Here is a 12,208-nt window from a genome sequence, read left to right as displayed (position 1 = left end):
CAAGGATCGTGTAACAGGAATGACAGAGAGACATACCACACTTGTCCTCGTCCGAGTTGTCCCCACAGTCGTTGTCATAGTCACACTGCCAGCGACCCGGGACACAGCGGTTGTTCTTACACCTGAACTGGTATGGCTCACATGTCCTCTCATCTACACAGAGACAAGGGTCAGACCCTCAGCTCTATAACACCACAGTACATACAAACCGTACAGGAGGTTAACACCATAGCATGAACCTTCATAGAGGAGATAAATACCCCTCTACAATACACATATGATCTTGTTGGCAATCTCAAGGGTTGTTAGAGAGGGAGAGAGTGAATGTTGTATTAAAGTGTAATGGATGCTGTACCGGTCCTCTAGATTCTACGGTGAGGATCCAGAGAAATGCTTTGTAGCCCTTGTTGGAGCTTTCGTTTCCTGTGTGACAGACAGAACACTCACCACACTCTTCTTTGGGTTCATCAGATGAGTCTCCACAGTCATCCTCCCCGTCACACTTCCACCGGGCCGGGATGCAGCGACCAGAGTCCTTACAGCGAAACTCATCCACACCACACGTCATCTGGGCTGGAGGGGGAGGAGAGGAGGGGTGGGATAGGGGAGGAGGGGGAGAGGGGGGGGAGGAGAGGAGGGGTAGGAGAGGGGAGGAGTGGGAGAGAAGGGGGAGGAGAGGAAGAGGAGGTGGGATGGGGGGGTTAGGAGAGGGGACTGACTGAAGCTTATCACAGGCCAGATGACAGACTGAGTGTAAAGTGGAAGGAGGATCTGATGAGGTCTGAAAGATCTAGTGCATCTGCAATTCATTATGTATGTTTTGTTTATTCCATGTGTAACTCTGTGTTGTTGTATGTGTCGAATTACTACGCTTTATCTTGGCCAGGTCGCAGTTGCAAATGAGAACTTGTTCTCAACTAGCCTACCTGGTTAAATAAAGGTGAAAAAATAAAAATAAAATAAAAATATTTTGTTATGTTAGCAGAAACAGGTATTCTATTGCAACATGGATATTGAACTTGATATTCATGTCTGTCATTATTCTAGAATAGTCCTCTGAAACAAAGGAGCGGTGTCTTACTGCAGTTTGCTGGTTCGTCCGATCCGTCCACACAGTCATTGTCACGGTCACACACCCAGACACGAGGGACACAGCGCTTGGTGATGGCACACTGGAACTGGGTGGGCGCACAGGTGACCTCGGCTAGAGGGAGCGAGAACAGACAGACGACTGTTACTGACTGGAGACCCAACCCATAACAACAGTATATTTCTTATTTAACATCCATCTATCCAGGTTAGTCTCACTGAAATACAATCTATTTCACATAGAGACCATGTGCAACACAGCAGTATCACCATACTAAATGTATAACATGCAATAAAGCATGCAGATGAGGAGATAGGAAGGAAAAAGAGGAGGTGTTGACTCACGGCAGTCCGTCTCGTCCTCGCCTTCTCCACAGTTGTCCTGTCCATTACAGCGGAAGATTCCTGGGATACAGCGGCTGGGGTGGGAGCACTTGAACTGACTGGGCAGACACACGTGGATATCTGGAGAACAATCACACATAGACAAGAGGATGACAGACAGACAAGACGTGTCAGAGAGACGACAGAGGATGACAGACAGACAAGATGTATCAGAAAGACGACAGAGGATGACAGACACAAGACTTCTCAGAGAGACGACAGAGGATGACAGACACAAGACGTGTCAGAAAGACGACAGAGGATGACAGACAGACAAGACGTGTCAGAGAGACGACAGAGGATGACAGACACAAGACGTGTCAGAGAGACGACAGAGGATGACAGACACAAGACATGTCAGAGAGACGACAGAGGATGACAGACACAAGACGTGTCAGAGAGACGACAGAGGATGACAGACAGACAAGACGTGTCAGAAATACGACAGAGGATGACAGACACAAGACGTGTCAGAAAGACGACAGAGGATGACAGACAGACAAGACGTGTCAGAGATACGACAGAGGATGACAGACACAAGACGTGTCAGAGAGACGACAGAGGATGACAGACACAAGACGTGTCAGAGAGACGACAAAGGATGACAGACACAAGACGTGTCAGAGAGACGACAGAGGATGACAGACACAAGACGTGTCAGAGAGACGACAGAGGATGACAGACAGACAAGACGTGTCAGAAATACGACAGAGGATGACAGACACAAGACGTGTCAGAGAGACGACAGAGGATGACAGACACAAGACGTGTCAGAGAGACGACAGAGGATGACAGACACAAGACGTGTCAGAGAGACGACAGAGGATGACAGACACAAGACGTGTCAGAGAGACGACAGAGGATGACAGACAGACAAGACGTGTCAGAAATACGACAGAGGATGACACACACAAGACGTGTCAGAGAGACGACAGAGGATGAGACACAAGACGTGTCAGAGAGACGACAGAGGATGGCAGACACAAGACATGTCAGAAAGACGACACAGGATGACAGACACAAGAAGTGTCAGAAAGACGACAGAGGTTGACAGACACAAGACGTGGCAGAGAGACGACAGAGGATGACAGACACAAGACGTGTCAGAGTGACGACAGAGGATGACAGAGACAAGACTTGTCAGAGAGATGACAGAGGATGACAGACAAGACGTGTCAGAGAGATGACAGAGGATGACAGACAAGACGTGTCAGAGAGACGACAGAGGATGACAGAGGATGACAGACACAAGACGTGTCAGAGAGATGACAGAGGACTGGTAGGAATAGATGTTAGGGGGTGAAGTTATGAAGGACAAAGAACGAGGCAGAGAGAGAACGATGCATAGACAGAAGGGGGAGGAGAGAGGGAGAGAGAGAGTATGTGGGTGAGAAAGAAATATATAGAGAGTGAGAGAGAAAGAGACAGACAGACAGAGAGAGAGACAGACAGAGAACATAAAAGAGTATGTACCACAGTTGGCCTCGTCCGAATGATCCTGGCAGTCGTTGTCCCCATCACAGATGTAAGCTGGGTTGGTACAGATGCCTGTCCCACACTGGAACTGGCCTGGCCGGCATTTGAACTTAGCTACAGGGAACAACGGAGTCAGAGGTTATTTCAAAGTCTGAAACAGGCCCATAGCAGTTTCACCAACCATCTTCCTCTCCTACCCTGTCGTCTCAGCCACCACAACCTCAGATCCCCGCAGAAACATACATGAGACTTTGCATCCACATACTCCTCATTCACTCATCATCATTTACGTAGCACTGGCTTTGCCAAGGTCGTGGGTTCAATTCCCACAGGGACCACATACACACACTAGAAATGTATGCAGTCACTGTACTATACTGTAGCTCACTCACGGCATTCTGCTGGCTCGTCCGAGTGATCCCCACAGTCGTCCTCCGTGTCACACTTCCACCAGAAGGGGATGCACTTGTCGTTCTTACACACAAACTGGACAAGGAGAGGAGAAGAGAGGAGAGAGGAGGAAAGAGGAGAGATGAGAGAGGAGATGAGGACAATGTTCACAGTCTCTGCTGTTTTTGTCTGTTCCTAAGGCTAGAACTGAGATTGGGAAACAAACCTTTTCACATAATGCCCCTTCATACACGTATGATCTTGATGAGAAGGGAGGAGGAGAGAGGAGAGGAGGGAGGAGGAGAAAGGAGAGGATGAGGAGAAGAGGGAGGAGGAGCAAGGAGGGAGGAGAAGAGAGGAGGAGAGAGGAAAAAATAGGAGGAGAGGAGAGGAGAGAGGAGAAAGTAGGAGAGGAGAGAGAAGGAGAAAGGACGAGAGGAGAGAGTAGGCGAGAGGAGGAGAGAGGAGGAGAGAGTAGGCGAGGAGGAGAGAGTGGAGGAGAGAGGAGGGAGAGAGAAGGAGAAAGGAGGGTAGGAAAGAGGAGGAGAGAAGTAGAGGAGGAGAGGGTAGAAAGGAGGAGAGAGGGAGGAAGAGAGTGGAGGAGAGAGGAGAGAGAAGGAGAGAGGAGGAGAAAGGTGGGAGGAGGAGAGGAGGAGAAAGGAGGAGAGAAGAAAAGAGGAGAGAGGAGGAGAGAGGAGCAGAGAGGAGATGAGGACAACGTTCACAGTCTCTGCTGTTTTTGTCTGTTCCTAAGGCTAGAACTGAGATTGGGAAACAATCTTTTTCACATAATGCCCCTTCATACACGTATGATCTTGATGAGAAGGGAGGAGGAGAGAGGAGGAGAGAGGAGAGAGGAGGGAGGAGGAGAGAGGAGAGAGGAGGAGAGAGGAGAGGATGAGGAGGAGGAGAGGAGGGAGGAGGAGCAAGGAGGGAGGAGAAGAGAGGAGGAGAGAGGAAAAAATAGGAGAGGAGAGGAGAGAGGAGAAAGTAAGAGAGGAGAGAGGAGGAGAAAGGACGAGAGGAGAGAGTAGGCGAGAGGAGGAGAGAGTGGGCGAGGAGGAGAGAGGAGGGAGGAGAGAAGGAGAAAGGAGGGTAGGAAAGAGGAGGAGAGAAGTAGAGGAAGAGAGGGTAGAAAGGAGGAGAGAGGGAGGAGGAGAGTGGAGGAGAGAGGAGAGAGAAGGAGAGAGGAAGAGAGGAAGAGAGAGGAAGAGAGGAGGAGAAAGGTGGGAGGAGTAGAGGAGGAGAAAGGAGGAGAGAAGAAAAGAGGAGAGAGTATGAGAGAGGAGGAGAGAGGAGCAGAGAGGAGAGAGGAGGAGAGAGGAGAGAGGAGATGAGGACAACGTTCACAGTCGCTGCTGTTATTTCTGTTCCTAAGGCTAGAACTGAGATTGGGAAACAATCTTTTTCACATAATGTCACTTTATACACCTATGATCTTGATGAGAAGGGAGGAGGAGAGAGGAGGAGATAGGAGAGGACGAGATGAGAAGGGGGGAGGAGAGAAGAGGGAGAAGGAGATGAGGAGGAGAGGAAGAGAGAAGAGGAAGAGAGAGGAGGAGAGGGGACGGAGGAGAGAGGGAGAGAAAGGAGGGTATTAGAGAGGAGGAGAGAGGAGGGAGGAAGAGAGAGTAGAGAGGAGAGAGAAGGAGAGAGGAGGGAGGAGGAGAGAGGAGAGGAAAGGAGAATAAAGGAGGAGAGGAGAACATAGAAGAAGAGGAGAGAGGAAGAGAGAAGGAGAGAGAAGGTGAGAGGAGCAGAGAGAGAAAGAGAGTGAACGCAAGCTGATGACACACTGTACAGTAGGTACTGTGGAGATAATTATGCTTAATTAACCAATCACAAAGCAGCCCCCATTCCACAAAAGGCTCTGCTGCCCCCTAGCTGTCTGGCCCCCCTATGGCCATATCATCACAGTCCCTCACCTGGCTGGCAGTGCAGTTGGACATGCAGGTGCGTCCATCGTTGGCCAGGTAGAAGTTGGTGGGACAGGCACACTTGTAGCCCCCTCCAGGGCTCAGCAGACACAGGTTACTACAGCCACCGTTGTCTGTCTGGCACGGGTGGTTAAACACTGGAACCATAGCAGGGAGAGATAGACTGTTTCAACTGGAACAACCACATTGGGTGTGCGTGCTTGAGTGTGGTTGTGTGTGAGTATGTGTGTGTGTGTATGTGTGTTGTACATGCGTATCTCGTACCCTCAGGCTGGCGGTAAGGGTGGTAGATGTGGATGTCCATGGGCCGGTGGAGGGTAGTGATCAGGGTGGTCTTGTTGATACCCAGGGTCTTGTGACACCTGTTGATGGACTTGGTCTCCCAGTCAGTCCAGTAGATGTACTCCTCAAACAGAGTCATGGCGAAGATGTGGGGGACGTCCTGGGTAAGCACTGTGGACACAAACACACAGCCATACAGTACTGAGGCAATTAGTATCACATTACACTGGGTTTTACCTGGCCACCACATGACTTGACCAGGAAAACCTGGGTCCAAGACTTTTTCCTAGTCAGGTCATAACTCTGGGGGCCATAATTACATCACAATGTTGTCAGTCAAATAACCCATGGACACACAATGCCCAACGACCAACACAAGGAAAATGGATATGGAGCATTAGCAAACAATGGATGCAGTTTATCACAGTGCCATCCGTTTTGTCACTAAAGCACCTTATACTACCCACCACTGCGACTTGTATGCTCTAGTCGGCTGGCCCTCGCTACATATTCGTCGCCAGACCCACTGGCTCCAGGTCATCTACAAGGCCATGCTAGGCAAAGCTCCGCCTTATCTCAGTTCACTGGTCACGATGGCAACACCCATCCGTAGCACGCGCTCCAGCAGGTGTATCTCATTGAGCATCCCCAAAGTCAACACCTCATTCGGCCGCCTTTCGTTCCAGTACTCTGCTGCCTGTGACTGGAACGAATTGCAAAAATCGCTGAAGTTGGAGACTTTTATCTCCCTCACCAACTTCAAACATCAGCTATCTGAGCAGCTAACCGATCGCTGCAGCTGTACATAATCTATTGGTAAATAGCCCACCCATTTTCACCTACCTCATCCCCACAGATTTTATTTATTTACCTTTCTGCTCTTTTGCACACAAATATCTCTACCTGTACATGACCATCTGATCATTTATCACTCCAGTGTTAATCTGCAATATTGTAATTATTCGCCTACCTCCTCATGCCTTTTGCACACATTGTATATAGACTCCCCTTTTTTTTCTCTACTGTGTTATTGACTTGTTAATTGTTTGCTCCATGTGTAACTCTGTGTTGTCTGTTCACTCTGCTATGCTTTATCTTGGCCAGGTCGCAGTTGCAAATGAGAACCTGTTCTCAACTAGCCTACCTGGTTAAATAAAGGTGAAATACATTTTTTATTTTTTTAAATTAGACATTCATGACAGCATGACAGTACCTCACAACTTTATATCTGGGTTTATGTAGCATCACTACCTTATCTCTGGGGTTATGAAGCATCATTACTATATATGGGTTATGTAGCATCACTACCTTATCTCTGGGTTATGTAGCATCACTACCTTATCTCTGGGTTATGTAGCATCACTACCTTATCTCTGGGTTATGTAGCATCACTACCTTTATCTCTGGGTTATGTAGCATCACTACCTTATCTCTGGGTTATGTAGCATCACTACCTTTATCTCTGGGTTATGTAGCATCACTACCTTATCTCTGGGTTATGTAGCATCACTACCTTATCTCTGGGTTATGTAGCATCACCACCTTATCTCTGGGTTATGTAGCATCACTACCTTATCTCTGGGTTATGTAGCATCACCACCTTATCTCTGGGTTATGTAGCATCACCACCTAATCTCTGGGATATGTAGCATCATTACTATCTCTGGGTTATGTATCATCATTACTATCTCTGGGTTATGTAGCATCATTACTATCTCTGGGTTATGTAGCATCATTATCTTAACTCTGGGTTATGTAGCACCACTACTTTATATCTGGGTTATGTAGCACCATTACTATCTCTGGGTTATGTAGCATCATTGCTATCTCTGGGTTATATAGCATCATTACCTTATCTCTGGGTTATGTTGCATCACTACTATCTCTGGGTTATGTAGCACCACTACTTTATATCTGGGTTATGTAACATCATTACCTTATCTCTGGGTTATGTAGCATCACCACCTTATCTCTGGGTTATGTAGCACCACTACTGTATCTCTGGGTTATGTAGCATCACTACCTTATCTCTGGGTTATGTAGCATCACTACCTTATCTCTGGGTTATGTAGCACCACTACTTTATATATGGGTTATGTAGCACTATTACTATATCTGGGTTATGTAGCACCACTACTATCTCTGGGTTATGTAGCATCATTACTATCTCTGGGTTATGTAGCATCATTACTATATCTGAGTTATGTAGCATCACTACTATCTCTGGGTTATGTAGCATCACTACCTTATCTCTGGGTTATGTCGCATCACTACCTTATCTCTGGGTTATGTAGCATCACTACCTTATCGTTGGGTTATGTAGCATCACTACATTATCTCTGGGTTATGTAGCATCAGTACTATCTCTGGGTTATGTAGCATCATTACTATCTCTGGTTTATGTAGCATCACTACTATCTCTGGTTTATGTAGCACCACTGCTTTATATCTGGGTTATGTAGCATCACTATTATCTCTGGGTTATGTAGCACCATTACTATCTCTGGGTTATGTAGCACTATTACTATATCTGGGTTATGTAGCATCACTACTATCTCTGGGTTATGTAGCACTATTACCTTATCTGGGTTATGTAGCATCACTATCATCTCTGGGTTATGTAGCACCACTACTTTATATCTGGGTTATGTAGCACTATTACTATATCTGGGTTATGTAGCACCACTACTATCTCTGGGTTATGTAGCACCATTACTATCTCTGGGTTATGTAGCATCATTACTATATCTGGGTTATGTAGCATCATTACTATATCTGGGTTATGTAGCATCACTACTATCTCTGGGTTATGTAGCATCACTACTATCTCTGGGATATGTAGCACCATTACTATCTCTGGGTTATGTAGCATCATTGCTATCTCTGGGTTATATAGCATCATTACCTTATCTCTGGGTTATGTTGCATCACTACTATCTCTGGGTTATGTAGCACCACTACTTTATATCTGGGTTATGTAGCATCATTACCTTATCTCTGGGATATGTAGCATCACTACTATCTCTGGGTTTTGTAGCATCATTACTATCTCTGGGTTATGTAGCATCATTACTATCTCTGGGTTATGTAGCATGATTACTATCTCTGGGTCATGTAGCATCTTCTTAAATAAATCTACAGAAGACAACAAAACTGTTCGGCATAGTTACGGCAGATTTTTTTGTGTGTTTTTTAAAATAATGTTGAAAAATATAAATAACATTCCACCCATGAGGCCACTAGAGGGCGATTTGGTCATCTGACTGCAAGAACGGTGTCCACCTACAGAACCAAAATATTTATTTGCTTCAGGCAATGGGAACCATGGTCAGTCAGGTCAGGACAAGGCCCACAGAACACACATACAGAACACACATACAGAACACACACAGAACTTTGGATCCCAACTCTACTATGAAACCTCCATGAAGACAAAAGAAATGGGCGAGGAGATAAATCATCTGAAGGCATGCTTTGTGTGCAACGTGCTCTAGTGTCAAACTGAGGTTTCAAATCAGGAACTTCCTCTGTATCCCTGCATTGTTCTGCATGGCTGATTGGCTGACAGTAATTATGTATTGTTCTAAGTTTGGTAACAAGGTATTCAGACGTCATCCATGTGAGATCCTCACCAGTAGTCTGACAGAACAACAGTCTTCTTTCTCTCTCTCTGTCCATTGGGCCTGTGTACTGTGGCAGGGCTATCCTCAGCACCACTGTGACCTGGTCTATGGCATCATGTTGTGTGTGTGCGTTTTACATAATTACATAACCTATTATGCGACAGCGGTTTGATGTTCCATGAAGGCAATTGTAATATAGTAATCTCTCTGTCTATGACAATATACATTACCTGTGTGTCTGTTACTCCCGTCCAGGCTGGCGAACTCGATGTAGTCCTCTCTGGCGTCGGCCCAGTAGATGCGGTCATTGATTAAGTCCAGCGTGAGGCCGTTGGGCCAGGTGATCTTATCCTCTACAATCACACTTCTGTTGGAGCCGTCCATCCCGATCCGCCCTATATGCGGGTTGTCCCCCCAGTCTGACCAATACAGGTACCTGATGAACAGGACAGGGGACAGCATCATATTACACCATTACATCAGCATCCCATTATTACATCAGCATCCCATTATTACACCATAACATCAACATTTACATTTAAGTCATTTAGCAGACGCTCTTATCCAGAGCGACTTACAAATTGGTGCTTTCACCTTATGACATCCAGTGGAACAGCCACTTTACAATAGTGCATCTAGGTCTTTTAAGGGGGGGTGAGAAGGATTACTTTATCCTATCCTAGGTATTCCTTAAAGAGGTGGGGTTTCAGGTGTCTCCGGAAGGTGGTGATTGACTCCGCTGTCCTGGCATCGTGAGGGAGTTTGTTCCACCATTGGGGGGCCAGAGCAGCGAACAGTTTTGACTGGGCTGAGCGGGAACTGTACTTCCTCATTACATCAGGATCACATTATTACATCACATTATTACACCATTACATCAGCATCCCATTATTTCACCATTACATCAGCATCCCATTATTACACCATTACATCAGCATCATATTATTACACCATTACATCAGCATCATATTATTACACCATTACATCAGCATCCCATTATTACACCATTACTTCAGGATCACATTATTACACCATTACATCAGCATCATATTATTACACCATTACATCAGCATCCCATTATTACACCATTACATCAGCATCCCATTATTACACCATTACATCAGCATCCCATTATTACACCATTACATCAGTGTCACATTATTACACCATTACATCAGTGTCACATTATTACACCATTACATTAGGATCATATTATTACACCAGGATCACATTATTACACCATTACATCAGCATCCCATTATTACACCATTACATCAACATCCCATCCAACACCATGGCCAGCGAAGAGGCCGGATCTCAATCCCATTGAGCACGTCTGGGGCCTGTTGGATCGGATGAGGGCTAGGGTCATTCCCCCTAGAAATGTCTGGGAACTTGCAGATGCCTTTGTGGAAGAGTGGGGTAACATCTCACAGCAATAACTGGCAAATCTGGTGCAGTCCATGAGGAGGAGATACACTGCAGTACTTAATGCAGCTGGTGGCCACACCAGATACTGACTGTTGCTTTTGATTTTGACCCCCCCTTTGTTCAGGGACACATTATTCAATTTATGTTAATCACATGTCTGTGAACTTGTTCAGTTTATGTCTCAGTTGTTGAATCTTGTTAATACAAATATTTACACATGTTAAATAAACACAGTTGACAGTGAGAGGTCGTTTTTTGTTGCTGAGTTTAGTTGTAGCCTAAATCTGGACATGTTGTCAGGAAGAATATCTGTCCTTAATATACCATTATATTTCATTATCATGTGACAAAGCTCCAGTCTCAGACCATGCAGGAGTTTCTAGTGCAGTTTCTAGTACAGTATTATATTCTGGGCTGTGCCTCTTACCCGTTGCGTACGTCCAAAGCCACAGCGCGTGGTTCCCTCAGGCCGGCGTTCACCAAGACCGACCGAAAGGTTCCGTTGAGCTTGGACACCTCGATGGTGTCCCGCCCCTTATCACACCAGTAAAGGTTCCCTCCCACCCAGTCTACAGCCAATCCATCTGGGTTACTGAGGGAGGTCCGGTGCAGCACCTGGACAAGAGCCAATCAGAAAGTCAGATACTGGCTAACTGACCAACCAGAGAGTCATAGACAGGCCAACAGTCCAATCACAGCCACAGGAAGGCCAACTGCCCAATAAGAGAGAAATAAACTAGCCTACTGTCTAATGAGAATCACAGTGGTACAATCAGAGTCAAGGACTAGCCAGCTGTCCAGCTGTCCTTAGACTCAATGAGAGAGTCACAGACCGGACAACTGCCCTACTGACCTCTATGTTACTGCCGTTGATGTTCATGCGTCGTATCATGGAGCCCTGAGTGGTCACGTCTGTCCAGTAGAGCATCTGTTCTGCATAGTGGAAGTCCAGAGCCACCGCATTGTTCAGGCCCTGGTATCCACACACATACAGTTGAATTCGGGAAGTTTACATACACCTTAGCCAAAAACATTTAAACTCAGTTTCACAATTCCTGACATTTAATCCTAGTAAGAATTCCCTGTCTTAGGTCATTAGGGATCAACACTTTATTTTAAGAATGTGAAATGTCAGAATAATAATAGAGATAATTATTTATTTCAGCTTTAATGTCTTTCATCACATTCCCAGTGGGTCAGAAGTTTACATGCACTCAATTAGTATTTGGTAGCATTGCCTTTAAATAGTTTAACTTGGGTCAAACGTTTCGGGTAGCCTTCCGCATGCTTCCCACAATAATTTGGGTGAATTTTGGTCCATTCCTCCTGACAAAGCTGGTGTAACTGAGTCAGGTTTGTAGGCATCCTTGCTCTCACACACTTTTTCAGTTCTGCCCACAAATTGTCTATAGGATAGCGGTCAGGGCTTTGTGATGGCCACTCCAATACCTTGACTTTGTTGTCCTTAAGCCATTTTGCCACAACTTTGGAAGTATGCTTGGGGTCATTGTCCATTTGAAAGAACCAATCGCAACTAAGCTTTAACTTCCTGACTGATGTTTTCAGATGTTGCTTCAATATATCCACATAATTTTC

The 12,208-nt window shown here is 45.9% G+C and overlaps 1 protein-coding gene across 1 annotated transcript in view; it reads right to left on the bottom strand.

The window, feature by feature from the left end:
- LOC115122977 (low-density lipoprotein receptor-related protein 1-like) overlaps window positions 1-12,208 on the bottom strand; it is a 298,647-nt gene that overhangs the window by 38,607 nt on the left and 247,832 nt on the right. Inside the window, exons 59-69 of the mRNA XM_065021093.1 lie at window positions 11,466-11,585; window positions 11,040-11,227; window positions 9,412-9,617; window positions 5,541-5,729; window positions 5,265-5,413; window positions 3,342-3,435; window positions 2,947-3,063; window positions 1,435-1,554; window positions 1,082-1,204; window positions 448-573; window positions 37-153 (exon numbers count right to left, since the gene is read on the bottom strand). Of these exons, the coding sequence (XP_064877165.1) occupies window positions 37-153; window positions 448-573; window positions 1,082-1,204; window positions 1,435-1,554; window positions 2,947-3,063; window positions 3,342-3,435; window positions 5,265-5,413; window positions 5,541-5,729; window positions 9,412-9,617; window positions 11,040-11,227; window positions 11,466-11,585 (1,549 nt within the window). The remainder of the gene's footprint in view (window positions 1-36; window positions 154-447; window positions 574-1,081; window positions 1,205-1,434; window positions 1,555-2,946; window positions 3,064-3,341; window positions 3,436-5,264; window positions 5,414-5,540; window positions 5,730-9,411; window positions 9,618-11,039; window positions 11,228-11,465; window positions 11,586-12,208) is intronic.

This window comes from Oncorhynchus nerka, linkage group LG7 (genome assembly GCF_034236695.1).
Source record: "Oncorhynchus nerka isolate Pitt River linkage group LG7, Oner_Uvic_2.0, whole genome shotgun sequence".
NCBI classification, from domain to species: domain Eukaryota; kingdom Metazoa; phylum Chordata; class Actinopteri; order Salmoniformes; family Salmonidae; genus Oncorhynchus; species Oncorhynchus nerka.
The sequence above is the reverse complement of the archived record's forward strand: the minus strand, read 5'-3'. Positions and strand labels throughout refer to the sequence as shown.